The 19,390-nt window shown below is 34.8% G+C and overlaps 1 protein-coding gene across 2 annotated transcripts in view; it reads left to right on the top strand.

The window, feature by feature from the left end:
* The window catches only part of LOC150096200 (WD repeat-containing protein 3-like), a 301,884-nt gene extending 283,059 nt beyond the window's left edge, over positions 1-18,825 (top strand). The window contains exons 25-26 of one of the 2 annotated variants that reach the window (XM_090408833.1): positions 411-504; positions 18,643-18,825. In XM_090408833.1, the coding sequence (XP_090264959.1) occupies positions 411-504; positions 18,643-18,810 (262 nt within the window). In that variant the 3' untranslated portion in view covers positions 18,811-18,825. Of the gene's footprint in view, positions 1-410; positions 509-18,642 lie in introns of both variants that reach the window. The other variant, XM_090408834.1, reaches the window with a different exon arrangement.
* Positions 18,826-19,390: the final 565 nt, after the last annotated feature.

Below are 19,390 nucleotides of genomic sequence, written 5' to 3'. Positions count from 1 at the left end.
TATACAACTAGGGCAGACTATCTTATACTTTGTCAAAATATATTCATTTTGAGCAAAGAAGCCTTCTTGCAATGCTTTTAAAAGTATAGTAAATGTTGGGAGCATTCAGATAGATAAGGGTTGATTTGAAAATCATAAATTTGAATAATTAAAGGGGGATATGATTAATACATACCCAGAAATCATTTTTATTTATTTATTTTTCTTGATAACTTAGAGAGGTTTATTTTTAAGTGAACTCATTAGATAGCATTACCAGGTGATATAAGAAATGAATATCTGTCATTTTTAATCACACCTCATAAACTAATATTTTAAAATTTTGATCATTTAAGAATTATTAGCAATTGACTGAGTTTAGTTATCATTATGCCATTATTATTCAATTTCCTATTTATTTAATTTCAAAGGGTTCACTGTGGTCAGATAACAAATACTCATAGTCTGTTGCCTGTTATTGAGAAGATGAAATCACTTATGGTGTCTGGCATTAAAAAACTCAGAGTAAGTAAGCATTTAATATGCACAAATAAAAAGTTGTACTATTACTGTCAGTGCTAAGAACTTCAACAGTTCTAATTCTTGAAAATTTAGGATTAGTTTATGATTAACTCATAAGACCACTAACTAGACTCTTTCCATAATAGTTTTGTGAAAATAATTTTATTAATTTTGTTGTCATAACAAGTATCATTGTATATACTAGTTATAATTAATATTATTGGTGATTTTATAAAATTGGGAGCAAATTATTCATGACTCCTGGTTGCAGTTTATATAGTTTTTGTATTGTTGTTTTTGCAGTAGCTTGTTTTAACTCTTTTTTTTTTTAATTTAAAAACAATTTTATTTCACAATATGAAACAAATGTGAAATTATTTCACAATTGTTTGATATATTTCCCAATCAAATAAAAAAAAAGGTGGGAATAAGAAGTGCATAACAAATTAAAAACAGGTGTGTTTCCTTAGGAACAAAGAAGTGGGAAATTGTTTAAATTTTATTCTTTTATATCAATCTCAAACTACTTGAAAACAAAACATGTTCCGTGTTTGGTCTCTGTTCTCCCACATTATCCAATCCTTAGCCTGCTAACAGTGCTAAACGTACTATAGGTTATCAGCCTTTCATGATTGAATGTACATAAAAAAAGGACAATCTAACTTGATATATACCTAATTTAGTGCTATGATTGACATCAATGGCAGTATTAAAATGAGGATATTAGGAAAGAACTTGACATCATTAGCGAAATGGAAAAAGGAAGATTAGCAAAATAAGTCTTCTTTGCCAGAATGGTAGGAAAAAGATCCAGAGGAAGACCAAGATCTAGGTGAATTGACACAGCAAAAAAGTGCCTCTGAAGACAGAAATATAAGATTTAATAATTGGCATCTCGACAGATAACAATTAATCAATTGGGAAGAAAATTGTTGACAGGAAGTTAGTAATTATGTAACTCTTTCATGTAATACTGTCATAATATCCTGCCCCTCCCTCTCCCAGTGAGGGCACATTTCAAGAATTTTATGATGTGATGCTATCAGGGCCATCGCCAGGTTAGATTGCACCCTGAGGCAAACAATTAAATATCACCCCTGGTGGATTATAAGACAAAAATATAAGAAAATCTCCAATTGCTATTTTGTTTTTATTACAAGAGAAACATTAATGCAAAACAATTACATAATAATATTAATTAAATGTTTGCTCTATGGGGATATCACACAATAAAATTGTTTATAAGCTCTTCTAAATTTAAATTATAAGCTATGTCCACTTCTATTGATACAGTTGCTAGACCAACCAATCTTTCTTGGGTCATTGCTGTTCGCAAATAATTTTTAATCAGTTTAAGCTTGGAAAAACTTCTTTCCATACTTGCTACACTAACAGGAATTGTTATCGTAGCAAGTACGGAAGTTAACACGTTCGCTGCCAACTACGAGTATACTCGTAGTTGGTAAACCAACTACACAAGCCAGCTATGAGTATACTCGTATGACGCTTACCACTGGCAATGAGATTACTGTACTGACCTTGAAGAAGTGAAATGCTTGGCTTGTGGAGCTAGCATCAAAACTGTGTATTCTCATAGATAGTATATGCTCTGCACAAGCCAACTACGAGTATACTCGTATGATGCTTATCGCCGGCAACGAGATTGCCGTACTGACCTCGAAGAAGTGAAATTGCTTGGCATACGGGAACAGACTATGCCGAAGTAGCGTGGCAGCAAACGTGTTAAGCCACACCATGAGGCAAGCCGCCTCTATGCTACACCATGTCGACAGTACTGGATGCTATGATTGAACAGTTTATCTTGTCTACATAGTAGACATGTGATCATTCCTGTGTGGAAAGTCAGAATTTGAACCTCTTTTGTACGTTGACTATTTTATGACTGGTGTAGCATACCAGCTCATAGTGCAAACCATATACACTTTTGAATGTTGCACCTGTTTCAAAACTGAGATGGAGTCTCAATTTTGAAACAGCTGAATTCACAGATCCCAGTTAAACACCTGTGGGATAATTCATTCTCATGATGAGTATGTTGATATATTTTTTTTGACCAATAAACTAATGTAATGGCGCTCTCAACAGAAACTAAGGACTGATTTCGTGTGATGTTTGGAAATCATTTATCAGATCTTTAAACACATCAGACTTTAATTTTTCTACAAACTACCGAGTACACCTGCTGAACAGTGACTGACCATGTGCCAGCTTCCATGCTTTATGTGTTTCTGTTGTACTTGTGTAATGGTTCCTACACATTCATGTAGGTTGTGTGTTCATCCCAAATCCAGGTGAAGGCTACCAGCTTAAGTGGCAAAATGTAAATAATTATTATGACCTATAAATCCAGTGTTATTTTTTATTACATTTCATTGTCATGTTAGGACAGGCTGTTATCCACGTGAAAGGTAATACAACATTAGACAGGTTGTCATAATTCAGTTTATGCCAGTGTACTATTATCAAGCATGGCTTGAACTTTCATAAAAAAACTCTTTTTTTTTTCTCCAAATGATGAGTTTTTCCTCTGATCTTCCTTGTTTAGTGAATTGCTGGTTTTAATCAAGTAAGAAGTGATCCCAAGAATGCTGTTGCAGCGACGACATCCCTGGGATCACTTCTTACTTTGTTCTTGGTTAGCCTAAGGAAATACCATAACTAATTTTGTAATACTTTTTTATTTTTATTTTTTTTTATGACACCAATTTTGACCAGTTGCACTTTTTTCCTTGAAATAAAACTAGGAGAGGATAGTTCTAAAGTTACAGTTACTTCAATATTTTCCTCATATACCTCATAATTCTCAGTTTTGTTAATGTTATCTATATTTAAGGTACCTGAGGCAAATAAGGCCCACCTTATTTAAAATTTGAATAAGTTAGATGATTGAAACAACAGTGTTCATATTAAAGTTTGTATTATCACTAATTAAAAAAACACAAATAAGAACAATTCTTAGTAATTTATATTTTAACCAAGTTTTTAAAAAACACCTTGTGTGGACCTTATTAAACCATAGTAGTTTAATAAAGCCCTTGAACAAAATTAAATATTTAAAAAGGAATATAATAATTATTATTAATTTTATCATAATTATTAGCTTCAGAACAGTCATAAGGGCATACAAATACACCACATTCTTCTTTGGTGAGACCAACCCACTCTTCATGGTACCATTTAAGATACCATATGCATTGCCTCATATCAGCAACCTTTTCTTCTCTGCATCCATGGCAATACCACCCCTCTTTTGACACTCTGTTTGTTTTTTTATTTATTTATTTTTTATTTGTTTTAGTTTTTCCTGTTTTTTTTTTTGTGGTAGCCTTCTCTTTCTTACTATCCTTTTCTTTGAAAAGATCTTTGGTCGCTCTCTGGTCCTTATAATTTAACGCTTTTCTTCGTGGTGTTGCCTTTACAACTGCATAATTTGGTGTTGGCATTAACTCCTGAAACAATGACTTCAAAGAATTCTTTTTTTTTTTTAGATTTGCCAATGGAATATCATCATCAGAGTTATCTGAATCACAAGATGGAGGATTAGGACATGTTCTTACAGGTACTGTTATTGATGTAGCCTCCTCATTGTCGGAATCCGAAGATGTTGAGAAGTCGAGTCGAAGTGGACGATGTTGATGTCTTGGCTGATAGACGTAAGACTTGGGCTCAGTGTTAGAAGAATCAGAGTCATAGATAATTGGGCGCCTGCTAACATTCAACCCAAAAGTAGTCGGAATCGGTGAAATATCTTGAGAATCCTCTTCAGTTCTCACACTTTGAGATTGCGGCTCAGAAATTTCAGTTAATACAGATGATGCATGTGCTTCTTCAGGAATGGCGTCAGGGTTAAATGGATACAGGCTTGTTGCTCTGAACCCACTGATGATATTACTGTGGGTCATACACTTTGACCAGACTTTACTGAGAACCATATTAAAATGTGCTTTGGTCAGTCTTCTATCAGGGTTTTGGTATATGAACAACACGAGTTCTTGATTCCAGTGATGCTCGAATGATCGGTAGACAGCTTTGTCTAGAGGCTGCAGTTTGTGAGTGGTTTGAAGGAAAGCAGCACAGCAAAATATTATTCTTCTCTGCAGCGTCAACTATGAAATAATCTAAGTGCGACAATGTCCCATTAAAAATCAGGAGACATTTTTCAGGAGCTTTATTTTTTCCAAGATGGTTAATGAAGTCAATGAATAACGTTGTAGTCATGCTCCCCTTTGGTGCCATTCTTACGAAACTTCCAGGAGGCAAATTATCATTGAACTCAGGCTTGTGCCTTTTACCTTTGAAGACAATCATAGGGGGAATAGTAGACCCTATTGCATTTACACAACCAACAACTGTGACATTCTCAGCATGTTTGGAGCGACCATTCTTTTAGTACCTTTTTTTGCGTGAAAGACTGCATGCTGATTATGTATTGTAAGGTGACATCCCTTCTCCTTCCATGTTGCAGAGGCGTTTTGGATAATGATTAATGTCCAACTTCTCATAAAGCTTCTTGACTACATCAAAGTGCTGCTTCACTATGGCTTTATTTAGTTTTTGAGCTCGAGCAGAATTCAAAAATTGAGCTTTATGTTTAGAAATTGTTTTGTTTCTCTTTAAAAATAACTTCAACCAATCTTTTCCTTGAAAAGATTGGTTGAAGATTTCCTTCAATTGATTGAAGGATTGATTGAAGATTGAAGATTTTCTTCAATAAAGAAAGTGAGGCCACTTTCTTTATTGAAGTTATTCCTAATTTCATTTTGTTTGCAAAATATAAAAGTTTGCCTGCGTATAGCTTTTGGAGTTAAAGGGACGCCAATTGAAGCAAACTTTATTATTCTTTTTACCAAGTTCTTCTCTTGTTAGCACAGTATTTCTTCCTAATCTTTTCATTGTTTTCTCCATCTTTAAATGGTTCCTCAATGTTCTTCTAAGTGCTCCATAGCATTCTGATGCTGCACGTTGTGATAGTTGTCGTCTTTGCACAGCTTTCATAGCTGCTTCTAGTCTTTCATCAGTCCAAAGACCCCTTTTCTTCTTAACGCCTGACATTTTCAGAGGCCTTTAGCAAAAAAAAAAAGTAACTAAGTTATTATGAGCAATCACCAAAAAATAAAATCATAAATTATAGCAGTTTAATAAGGCCCATCAACAAATGTACTGGGCCTTATTAATTGTTGCGAACTAGATTAGATCACATCTATTTTCGCGTAAAATATGAATTCAAATCAAGTAAGACATTTTTTATCATAAAACTGAATGTTGAAAGAACAATTTAAATATAAAAACAATGCGAAAATAACAATATTTTTAATTAAAACTTACGAATTATTGCGGCATAATATTATTAAATGGGACGACACAACCACCACCCACAAAGGTCTAGGTCACTGACACAATACAGTCGCTAGACAATATGGTGCCACTGATTTGCCATTGCTTATTGCGTTTTCTGTGTATGTGTGTAAAAACCAAACCACTGCAACTTACCATAAATGTGATTTTTTTTAAACGGGCTTTATTAGATGCTGGCCTTAATTGCCTCAGGTATCTTAGTCAGTAACAAAGTAGTCATACATTGCAGATGTACAAATGTACAGAACATACATTGCAGATAATCATCTGATGAACAATGTGCTTAAAATCTTTTACACTTATACACTTTGTTGCTGAAAGTATGGGTATATCCAGTAGAAACATACACACACAATGTATGGAATATACAAATAAAAATGCATGTAAATGATCTGCTATTGTTCTAAGAAGATAAGGGTACATATATGAAGGAAACTTCAACTGGTACCTATGAACGCGTTTCCAAAGTGCCTTGAAACATGGATAAATGGATAATTAAGAAGAAAAGTAATATGGAGTCAGAGCTGATTGCTACTACATCATCATCCCATGTGAGAAAAGAGGTGGCTTTAGCAGTAACTAAAAGAACATTAAATGTTAAACAATCAAGTGATATAAAAAAAAATTAAGAATCGTAAATATCATGAATTATATTTACACTTTAATTTAACTTGGAGGAAATTTAGTAGGACCAAATCCATAATGCATTGTTTGCTCTGAAGTCCTGTCACAAAATTCTATGAACCTATCTCTTTTACGGTGACACTTTGAAACAAAACATGAGCATTTAAAAAATAAGCCCTTATTTTGAACATCTTTTGGAAGACTTGAGTAGTAGAAAAACCGCAATTAGGTATTTTTCTGGTGTAGAAGAAAATGAAAGTGCACTTAAAGCATCTTACAAAGTAAACCTTGAAATTGCCAAAGCCGGAAAGGCTCACACAATAGGCGAGTCGCTCATTCTTCCAGCAGCAGAAGAAATAGCTTCTTGTATGTTTGGTCAAAAAGAGGCAAACCTTGTCAGAACCTTTGTCAAGCAACACAGTTTTCAAGAGAATTAAAGATATGGCCAGTAATATTAAGGACCAACTCATTCAAGCTATTCAATGTAGCCCGTGGTTTGCCGTACAAGTGGATGAGTTGACAGATGTAGCTGGACTAGCTCAATTACTTGTTTTTGTGTGTGGAAAATTCCAAGATGCAATATTTGAAGATATTTTATTTTGTAAGCCTCTCAAAACCTACTACAGGTGAGGATATTTTTAATATGATTGATTAATTTTTTTGCCAAAAACAATCGTGAATGGAAAAATTGTATTTCTTTTCTCTATGTACTGATGGAGCAAAAGTAATGAGTGGTTATATCACAAGACTAGTAGGTCTTATAAAATAAGTTGCACCAGAATGCAAGTTCACTCATTCTATTATATAGTGAAACTTGGGGAGTATTCATAACTATTCACGGGGAACTGACAGCACAGAAGAGCAACTCATTTAATTTAATTATAGCCGATGCTACTATATGCATAGAGGGATTCCAATGTAAGCATGTGCATTAACTGTTTTTTTGAATGTAATTCCTGGTATTTTTTAATAATTATACTGATGATGTCTTAACCACACCGCCGGCCAAGACGTCTATAGACGTCAAGGTTATCATGGATGCGAAGTGCATATTAAAATTGTAATACCATTGATATTACATTGAAATTGATGGATACGAAGTGTACGAGGATGTGTATTTGATCCATAATGGCCGGTTAGGTGGTTAAGATACTTAACACGAAATATTTACATATTATTAAAAAGTTAATTACTGTGGCAAATGTGTGAATTTAAATTCACTCATTGTCTTCACCATGAAACGCCAATAGCTAAATTCCTTCCTGATGATTTAAAATGAATTCTTCTGGATGAAAGTGTATAAATGGTTAATTTCGTCAAAACCCAACCACTGAAGTCTCGACTTTTTTCAATTATCTGTGAAGAAATGGGTAGCCTGCATAGGAGGTTGGTTGTCATGAGGAAATGTTCTTTGCCAAAGTATGCCTTTTTTCGTGGACCATGACTTTCTTTGAGGCTACAAGACTTAGAACGGCTTCTATGATTAGCATATTTAGCTGATATTTTTGAAAAAATGAATATTTGGAACTTATCATTGCATTGATGTGCTCTGTGTTGAGAATAAAACAGGCCATGGTAAAAAAATTTATCTCTGGGAAAACAGAATCAAAAAGAACAGCTGTGACCAATTTCAGCGACTAGATTCATTTCTCAAAGAAAATGAGCAAACTATTACAGACTTTGAAGGCATCAGACAACAAATAATTGTTCACTTAAGCACTTTTATAAGGCAGTATTTTCCACTCCCTGATGAAATGCAAGAATGGATTCGAGACTCCTTCACATTTGATTTGGCAAAATGTAGGCTTCCAATGTCAATAAAGAAGAGTTGATTGAGATATCTTGTAACAATAGTTTAAAAACTATTCATTCCAAAAATCATTGATTAGTTTTTGGATTGGAATGGAGAAGGAATATCCGACTTTGTCAAAAATTGTAGTCAAATATTTGTTACCTTTCAAGACAACTTTTATTTGAAACTGGTTTATCATCTTTAACTATTAAAAAATAAATATAGGAACAGCTGGATGTTGATAATGATTTACTACTCTACCTTAGCAAGATACCCCAACCATTGATGAACTGTGCAATCAGCTCACTGATTACCCAGTAAAATGTTTATGATTTTATAAGATTCGTTAAATTGTCCTTTTGTGTTTATCGATATATGTAATTTAACGTATATATTTTTTTTCTTGATGGACCTGTGATTTCAGTCAGGATTTCTCCATGACTGCAGGTCGTAAAGAGTCCAGCTATTCCAGTCTTGGACCTTTCTTCTCCATTTTCTTCTGACTTTCTTAATCATTGGTTTTCCCACCTTAAGGCTGGTCTTCCGGGTTTCCTTTTGGTATCTCGGATACCAGTTTGTTACTCTGACTGTCCATCTGTTGTCTCTCATTCTGGTGAGATGTCCTGCCCATCTTCTTTTGCTGTTGTAGACTGCTTTTATTACATCTTTGAGTCCAGACTTCTTCCTGATTTCTGTGTGTCTTACGTGGTCTGTTTTATTTACATTGCACATTCTTCTTTCTATTGCACGTTGAGTTGTTATTAAGCTTTGTTCTTCTTTTAAAGTTGTGTTCCATGTTTCACTACCATAAGTTAATGCTGGTAAGATGTGACTATTGAAAAGATGGGCTCTTATTTCTATATCTATGTTTTGGTTGGTAATTGTTGATTTTATTTTGTTGAAGGCTATCTAATCAGCTCTTTTTCTCCTTGCTATTCATTTGATATATCATTATTCATTTTTATGGACTGGCCAAGGTAGATGTAATCTTCAACTTTTTTTGATGGTGTGGGATTCTAGAGTGATTGTATAATCTTTACAGTATTTGTTTTTCATCCATCTTGTTTTGTCCGGATGTATTTCCAATCCAATTTTTTGGGAGTTTTGGCTTATGTTATTCAGCATTGATTCTAAGAGTTTGGGTGAGTGAGATATTAATACCACATCATCGGTGAATAATAGGATGTTTAACATTTCACCATCAATGTCTATTCCACCTTTCATGTCTTTTTCAAATGATGCTGTCCAGGGTAGATGTGAAGAGATTAGGTGATAAGTCATCGCCCTGACCTACTCCTCTACTTAAGTTAATTTAAGTTCACTCATTGTCTTCACCATGAAACGCCAATAGCTAAATATTTGTTGAAATAGTTAATCGAGTGATTGAAAAGTGTGATATTTGTCGTGCCTTCTTTGTAGATATCTTTTATGAGTTGGATGTATGCTTTTTCTACACCTTGTTCAATTAAAGCTTGAAATAGCGTTATGTTCAACAGTGTCAAATGCCTTTTTAAAATCTATAAAAAGAAGACAAAGTGGAATCTGGTATTCTCTGCATCTTTCTGTTAGTTGAGTAATAATTTGAATGTGATCTATTGTCGAAAAGTCTTTTTTGAAACTGGCCTGTTCTTTGCAGTTATTTTCATTGATGGGTATTCTGTTTAGGATGACTGGCGAATATTTTATGTGTGTACGTGTGTGTGTGTGCTAATAGACAGATGGGTCTGTAGTTACTGATGTCTTCTTTAATACCTTTTTTATGCAGACTTATGGTCTTTGATGTTTTCCATTCAGTAGGTACTTTCCTTAATTGTATATATTGGGTAAATCTTTCTGCTAGAACTTTAAAGAGTATTTGTCCACCCATTTTTAATTCATCAGATTTTATACTATCAATTCCTGGTGATCAGTCATTTTTTCATATGGTGGATAGCCATTTTTATTTCTTCAGGTAGGACAGATGGTATTTCTAAATTTTTGTCTGGTATTGGAGCTGTGATTATTGTTTAGATGAGTAAAGGTTCTCATAAAACGATGTTACTATTTTTTCCATTTCATCTCTGTTTGTGTATCTGTTTCCTTGATTGTCTATGATTGATTTCTTTTTCTACTTTTTTTAGGCTACTGCGAAGCCTAACTGCTTTTGCCAGTTTTGTTATTCTGTATATGTTATAGTCATCTTTGATATTCTGCCTCAGTTGTTTACAGCTAATTTTATCTTCTAAACGGTTTTTTCCTGTATCTTTCATTATTCTTCTTTTCTTCAATAGTTCTATCATTCTTGCTGATAGCCATTCCCTGGTCTTAGGAGGAAGTTCATAGGAGGTTCTTTCTTTGCAGTTCATTAACTGATTATTAAAGTTTGTTAAGTCTTCATCAGTGTCATATTTTAATTTCCAGTTGGTTTCTTCCACATGTTTTCTAAATTCTTCTGGGTTTATCTGTTTTGACGTTTTTTATGGTTGGACTGTGCTCGTATGCGTTCATTTTTTTCTATGTATTTTGAGGGTGGCTCTTATTGGACAATGGTCTGAATGAATGTCGGAGTAGGTTTTCCCAACATTTTTTATTATTCTTTTGCAATATGTTAGAATGAAATCAATTTAATTTCTTGTCTCTCTCTCCATTTGGAGATTGCCAAGTCCATCTTTTTCCAGTTTTCTTTTTTAAAAAACTATCATAATGTACAGCCTTTCTGCTTCTACAAATTCTGCCAGGAGTTCACCTCGTTCATTTCTTTCCCCTTTTCCCCCCCACACTATTGTGTATGTTGTTTTTTTCTGTAATGTTTCTCGTAGGTGTTCATAGAAGTTTTCTATTTCTTCTCTGTTAGCTGTTGAGGTGGGTGCATAGGCTACTATTATTTTTATTGTTACTAATTCTCCTATTTTTAATTTTAGTGTTCCTAGTCGTTCAGAATGGATTGTACAAGAAATAATATTTTTAGTTAGTTTTTCATTTATGATGAAGCCAACTCCTCCAGCCCTTGTAGCGTTATCTGAAGCTCCCAGGAAAATCTGGTTGCCATCGTTCCATTTTGCTGTTAATTCAGAGCTTCTTTTGGGTTTCACAAATGGCAAGGACATCAAACTTTACATTTTGCAGTTTTGAAACAGGAAATCAATATGAGAGTCGGAAGACAGAGTTTGAGTGTTGAAAGAACCAATAAATAGGGTCGAATTTCCAGATGTTGGTCTACCTTCCTCTGCGAGATTCTTAGCACCCCCTGCTCTTGCAGATTTCTCACCTCCACCACCACCTTGATGGGATTGCAAAGAGCCACGCAGCACTGAGGGCCTTTTTCTTCTTCTACTTGCTGGTATCTTGACAGTGGTTTACAGCACTTCTCCTGACTATGGTTCTGAAGTGTGCCTTTGGTCCACGGCTCCTTATTCATTATTCGGAGCTGCCCGCTTGGGCTTCCCTCATCCGCAACCTGGGGGACATGGTTGGTAGGGGTGAGGTCTCCCCCTTAGATATATGTGTGTGTGTGTGTGTATATATATATATATATGTTTTATTTTATTCCCATTGTTATACCATAACTATAGTTTTATCTATCTGTGCAAAGGGGTATGCCAGTTACATACACATTTTCAGGGGGCATGTGGAGCATAAAAGTTGAGAACCACTGGTATAAAACATGAGGCAGGAGTAGAATACACACCAGCCATGAAAGAATAATGGCAAAATTTTGCATCAAGATCATTTAACACCAAAGCAGTTCAAGTATATTCATCCACTTCAGAAAAGTACTGAAGAATCAATACAATTATTCTATAGCAGCTTGGAAATAACCTTGAAATCAGTGGAGGAGATTGGAATGCAAAGATTGAAAAGGACAATGAAGGATAGGAAATAATAATGGACAAATATGTATATGGAGAAAACAATGAAAGAGGGAATAGAATTCTTTAATTTGCTCTGAAACACAGCATGGTAATTTGCAACACACAATTCCAGCAAAAAGTCTGCAGGGAGTAGATAGATACAGTTACCACCAGATGGAAGGACTAAGAACATTTTAGACATGATACCCATAAGCAAGAGCTACATCAATTCAGCAACTGAACATTTCAAGGGGCAGACATGGAATCAGATCATAGTTTATTGATTGCCAATATTAAATTGAAACTCAAGCACAGTATCAAAGTCAGAGATATGAGGATACTGAGCAAGGAAGAGGGAAAATGTATAGGATGGTGCTTGAGGACAAACTGAAATATATTACAGAAAAGGAACTGGGGGGGTAGAAACAACAAAGTGTTGTTTGCAATTAAGAAAGCAGTGAAACAAATGGTCCCCAAGACAGAAAAAGCCAAAGAAGAGGTGAATCTGATAGGAGACATTCAAGATAATTCAAGAAAAAAGAGAATTAAAGGTTGAGAGAGAGAGAGAGATCTTTGTGGAAATGGAAGAACAGTATAGAGCAAAATGCAATAAAGTGAAGAAGATGGTTAGAATAGACAAATCAATTCACGCTGGCTAGAGGAACAGCGTGAGGATATTAATAAATGCTATGGTGAATATAGAACAAGAGAAGTATATATAATAATCAGAAACATAAGTAAGAAATGGAGTCCAAAGCCAAGAACCATAAATAATGAAAATGGTGAAATATTGATGAATCCAGAACTAGTAGAGAGATGGACAAGATACAAGGATTTATATAAGACACAGGGAGATGTTGAGGTCTAAAAGAAATTAATTGATGAATTTGAGGGAAATATCACCATCCAGCACAGAGGGAGAAATCAGTATCCTGAGGGATGAGGTTGTAAAGGCAGTAAAACATTTGAAAAATCATAAAAGCACTGGGAATGATGAAACATGGTGGCAAGGTGATAATAGACGAACTGTACAGGTTATGTAACATGCCATGGGAGGAAAGCAAAACACCAGAAGAATGAACAAGATCAATTCTAATATCTATTCATAAAAAGGAAGCAAAATTAAATAACAATGACTATAATGTATGTGGGAAAAGTACTTATGATGATATTAACAGAAAGAATAAGGAAACTAATGGAAGAAAATCTGGAAGATGAGTAAGCAGGATTTATAAGAGACAGAAGTACTCTGCACCATTTATTAATGTTAAATTGATTATGGAAAAAGTTTTTTGTAAAAATAAAAATGTTTATACATGTTTTGGCATGAAAGTACTCAAATCTTATTGGGTGGATAGGAACCCAATATGTCTCTTGTAGAACATCTGTGACAAGAAATAGGAAGATGGTTCTGGATAACTCGAGGCAGGAGACATGGAGACCCGATATCCACAAGCATCTTTATCATGCTTTTGGAAAGAACAATGAATATCATACAGAATAACAAAAGAGGAATTTCAAAGAAGCAGGTAATCTTGATTCTAAATAATGAAGACAAACTAAAGGAAGAACTTCATACTCTTGCTCTTCTCCTTTTCTTAATGTTTTTGAAGTATCCATTAAAAAAAGGAGAAGAGCAAGAGTAACATATCTTCAGATAATCCTCCTTGCCAGAATAAGAATACCCAGTACAGTGAACAGGGTTTCTGACTATGTAAAACAAACACACTTAATTCCTTAGTTCACCCACAGCATTAACATACTATATTATAGGTTTACACTTTTGCTTGGGTAGGAAACAAATATTAATATTGCACTTAAAAGAAACGTTGTAAGAGAATTTTTAAAATAATCATTTGTAAACACTTTTAAGACACGAACTGCACACTCATATATGTTCACTTATTGTTATTTATTATTACATCCACCACTTCCCTGGAGTCAGACTTACTGTGGGAGGTTTTACTCAATGAGCAACATATCCATCACATTGAACCTTAAATCTCATTCATTTCCCCCAGTATTCACAAAACATTCTAGCAATGCATTCCACCTATCCACCACTCTCCACATAAAAAATTCTACTCCTTGTTCTCCTATTCACCACATCTTTACACAATTTCTGGGGATGGTTTCTCATTCCATCTCCCCTTCCACTCTTTTTATAATCACTTTGTAGTAATCAGTTAAAATCCAATCACTAACTTAAATGTCTATCATACCATATCTTTTCTACCTATACACGAAACCCAACACTGCAGAGTCCTGATATTGCTTTAATCATTCATCTCTGAACTTTCATGTTTTCACTTCACACTGACTAAGTAAACAAATTTGAGTATAATAGTCCATGTGGGATCTGACCAATATTTTAATACAGTGGCACAACAATTCTGCTTATTCCTGTTTGTTATTGTCCTTCTTTATGCAGCAGTGCACCTTGTAGAGTTTATAACACTTGCATATGCCTGTAATTTTAAACCACTGTTGTTGACCAATACTCCAGATCTTGGATCTCATTCCCAAGCACAGTTCCATCAATACAATACAATAGTCATATATATATAATATATCTGTACCCTGAAGCATAACATCATCTTACATGTAACATTAGATTGTAATCTCATTTATTTATTGAAAATAAAAGTTTGTTCAAATCTCCTTGAAGAGAATTTCAGATGACTGTTTCTTGCTTTCCTTTTTTTATTAATTTAAGTAATGTTTATTTACTTAAACATTTGGGAAACTTTCTTTTAAGACCAAATAGCAATGTCTTTGTAAATATCGGTAGATTCATCTGAGGAAGTATACATCAACATATTTTCAAAGATAATAAAATAAGAGCTTATTTGCTGATCTGCAGATTTAAGAATCGAGACTGAAAAAGAAGAAATTATATAGATGAAGAGTAAATTAGTACCCCTACATATTGATTTGCTCTTAAGCATAGAGAAAAGAAATATATGGAGAACTGCTGATATAAAAATAGCTTAAAAGTTATGCGACTTAAAAATGTCAAAATGATAAATAGCATTGTTTAACTTAGCTAAAGGTTATAGACATTGGCAAGGCTTGGTTGACAGATGATGATACAATCATAAGGATAAAATGCAATAGGCACAGTATTTTCAGAGGGGGGGGAGTGCAAAGGAGAGTGTGGATGACATTCGTTGGCAAATGAACACAGGTTGAGTGAAGAATATCAATATGGTACATAGCTGGTAATCTTTTCACTCCAACATGTGTAACCTTACACTTCCCCATATGGAACTGACATCCATTTTCCTTTGTTCATGCTGCAAGTCTAAATCATCCTGCAAAATTTTAACATCTTTATTGACTATTGCTCTACTCAATTTTATATCAGCACAGAATTTAATACTTCCTCTCAGATGATTTCCTGTGTTGTTCATGTACAATTAAAAAATAGTAGTGGCCCAAGAACAGAGCACTGCAGCATGCCACTAGTCGCAGGCCTTCTACTTGGCTCTACTATTGTCTTTTATCTCCCCATCAACCATCATCTTATCCACGTCACCAGCTTTATATCCATCCCCATGTGCTGCAATATGTTGATTAGAATTCCATGTAGTATCCTCTCAAAAGCCTTTACAAAGTCCAATGGTATCACTATAAGCCCATTACTTTTTTCCAACCCTAATATAGTATAATGTTCCTGTATACTTATTTCTGCATGCTGACTGGTCAGTAATTGCCCTCAGTCTTGGAGCTTCCTTTATGTAATGCAATTATTTTTTCCACTTTCCACCTCTTGGGACCAACACTGAGCTGGGACTTAAATTAAACAATGTAGTCAAAGGCACTACCAATTTCCTAGCACCTTCTCATACAACTCAAGTCGACATATCATCTAATTCCATAGCTGTATTCACATCAAGGTTTTGCAATATCCTATGCACTCCTAGTTATCTCTCTTTCCATATAAGTCCTTACCCCTCTTGTTACTACAATATATCCACCTGGATGTGCAAAATAGTAATTCAACTATTTCATCTGATTCAGTGACCTCTCTACCATCAGCATTAATTAAAATTATTCTTCCATAAACATTCTTTTTACTTGCAACATACTGAAAGAACTCATTGGGATTACCTTTGGCCTGTTCTGCTATTTTCCTCTTATACTCTGATTTTGTCTTTATTACCATATTGGTCACCCTTCTAGCCTGTGCTTTGTACTGCTCATTGCCTGCTGGTCATCTTTCTCCTTGAATTCTCTCTACAGTTTTTTTCTTTTTTTGTAGCTCCAGCTTAATGATGATATTTTCATTTAGCTCCCACTTGATTTACTCTTCTGACTCTAGGTGTGCAGTCTGCCATTACTTCCCTCAAAAACTCCTTTACCACTTCTCATGCACTATTGACATTCAGACCTTGCAGTTTCATATGCCATGGCACTATCCTATCCCAATGGGTTTAACAGGCCTTTAAGGCCCACAACCTTCCAATCATGCCTGGATTTCGTAACTGAAATACGAGGATAAGATGGTCAGCCCTATGCCTCTAAGTATTCCTGACTGTATCCCTGTGTGTTCACGGGGGCCGGTTTGCCTGCTTGCAGGATGAAAAACCCCAGATAAACTGGCAGAAAAAAACTCTGCTGTCCATGCCCAAGGCCAACTAACTTGGCTATGGCTGAGGAAGATCCTTAAACTCCTCGTGTCATCGACGGGAATCGAACCTAGGACACTCCTTCCCCAGGCATATGGTTGCGAAGCGCAAAGCCACTAGGCTAACCGTGCGGATATGCCATGACACTGATCCAAGCAATCTCCTAAGCTTGTCATACTTACCAGCCCTGTAATTCCACATATATCCCTTCTTAACTGAAAATTACACATATTTAGCTGCCTTCCAGGTCAGGACCATATGATCACTCTCACTAGTTGGTGCTAATGTGGTCATATTGGTTATAGTCAAATTCTCAGATGCAATTACTAGATCTAGCACTCTCAAACCTCTAGTATTTCCACCACATGGTGCATGGGATAATTATTCCTTAGTAACTGCATAATTTCATTTTCTTTCCTCCTTCCAATTTATGTTTCCATAGTCGAAATTCCCCATAATAATTATCTGCTGTCCACTCATTAAGCTTATTTGCTGATGCATACTACCTCCATCCTTCACACCCCCTGGTGTGAAGGATGGAGGTAGTATGCATCAGCAAATATATATATATATATTTTATATATATATATATATATATATGTATGTATGTATGTATTTTGTCCTACTGGCATCTATCTCACACCAGGTTGCCTCAAAGTCACTATTTCTACTGTATATATATGTATTTTGTCCTACTGGCATCTATCTCACACCAGGTTGCCTCAAAGTCACTATTTCCACTGATCTGCAATTGACCTCTTATTCTTTTTTTGCATTTCATCAGCTGCCATCAACAATATCCTTCTCCCCCATTCTTTTCTCTCTATCCTGCTTGAAAATACAATATCCTTCACATTCTATCCCCATAATTATATCATCTTCTGTCAGCCATGTCTTACTAATGACAATAATCTTTGGCCAAGATGAACTAACCAGTGCCAGAAAGTCTTCCCTCTTGTTCTGAATGCTCATGGTATTAGCATAAGGATAATGCCCCCCCCCCCCCCTAGGCCCACGACTATCCTTTGTATTACTGTACCTATCCCATTCTGATGGTTTGCTACCAGCACTACTAACTTAAGCATTTTTTTCATATTCTTACACTCAACTGCCTCACTGGTATCTGTGTACTCAGGCTTCCACCTTAAAAGATGTAATGTCCCTGATTTTGCATATCTAATCTCACTTCAATCAACTAGATCTATTCAAATGCAAACAATCCAAAAATTCACTCCACATCATTCCTCCTGCATAACCTTCGCATCAAGTTATTCTCTATCATGGCCTTCCTTCTTAACTCTCTTCTTTTGTTACTTTCAATAACTCATGTCTTTCCTCGTCCCATACTTGCCTCCTTTCAAATCATTTGTTCCAGCCAAAACAATCAACTCTTTCACTATACCCTTTTGCATGATGATAGCTTCGCCAACATCGTTAATCTTTGCACCTGGGAAGCATGATTTCATCACTCTCTCTAATTTTTCTTTCTCTCTTAGTCAACCATTCTTTTCTCGCACCTCTTTCTATTCTAAGCTTAACCACTTGTCAGCCGTTTCTACATTCACTCTAGTTAACACCTTGTCCTGTGCGCAGCATTTCGCATACAAGCACGGTGTGTTGGTATTGATAGTATATTAATACTGTAGACAATTTTTTTAAATTTTATTTTTTGCTTTGACATTACTGCTGATTAATAAGTCTAGTTTTATTTTATTTTTTTAAGTTTTATTATATAAAGCTTAGAAATGATTGTATTCCTTTATAGTGGATTAAAGGTAATTTTTTGAAATCCATACTTGTTTGAAACAGAGTAATAAGTGAATTTTTGTTGCATTAAGAATGAATATTGCAATCATTTAACTAAAATTTGATATGTAAAACTTTACAGGATACAGCAGGCTTTAATATGGCTGGGCTACAATTTCTCAAAAGTAAGTGTGATAGTGAAGGAGTAGAGGGAACTTTGTACTTAGATGCTACAAATGCAGTAAAAGCAAAACATAAATCAAGGAAAAAGAAACAACAACAACAACAAGCAATTTTAAGTCTATCATGATCTTGTAAATTATGATTAAGCTGTATTTCTTTGTAAATCAATTGTACAGTTTCAGAAATAAAATTTTATATGATTGTGTGCTTCTCTGTTTGAGATGGTTGAAGATTTGCAACAGCAATTTCATTCACTGCACTACTACTAGACTGTGTGGCAATCTGTGTTAAAATTTTATTACATCATTTACATACTCTTTTCACAGTATCTGCAGGACTGTTTCTTTAAAAATAGTATTTTCCAGAATCAGAAAGATTTTTTTAAGCATAACTTAGATTTCTCTTATTCATATGATACTTTTGTAATAACATCCATTTGTTGGAAATATCTAGATTCAATTTCTATTATGATACATAAGAGTGATGTTCAAAAAGACTTCTCAGGTAAAAGTGAACTAGAGTGAAAATGCATTGTATTCCTCTCAAACTCTCAAGTTTTATATCGCACATAGAATGCATATCCAATTGAACACACACACACACTTGCCAAATAGCCACTTCTGAATTGAATCAGTTATTTCTTTGATTTTAATCCAATTAGCTGAAAGTAGAGTTCAGTAAATTCTTTCACTTGGCCTATGTTGCTG

The sequence above is a fragment of the Typopeltis vanoorti genome, chromosome 19 (genome assembly GCF_054136105.1).
Source record: "Typopeltis vanoorti isolate ZY-2024b chromosome 19, IOZ_Tvanoo_1.0, whole genome shotgun sequence".
Lineage (NCBI taxonomy): Eukaryota > Metazoa > Arthropoda > Arachnida > Uropygi > Thelyphonidae > Typopeltis > Typopeltis vanoorti.
Note: the sequence above shows the minus strand (reverse complement) of the source record. Positions and strands in the feature narration are given on the sequence as shown.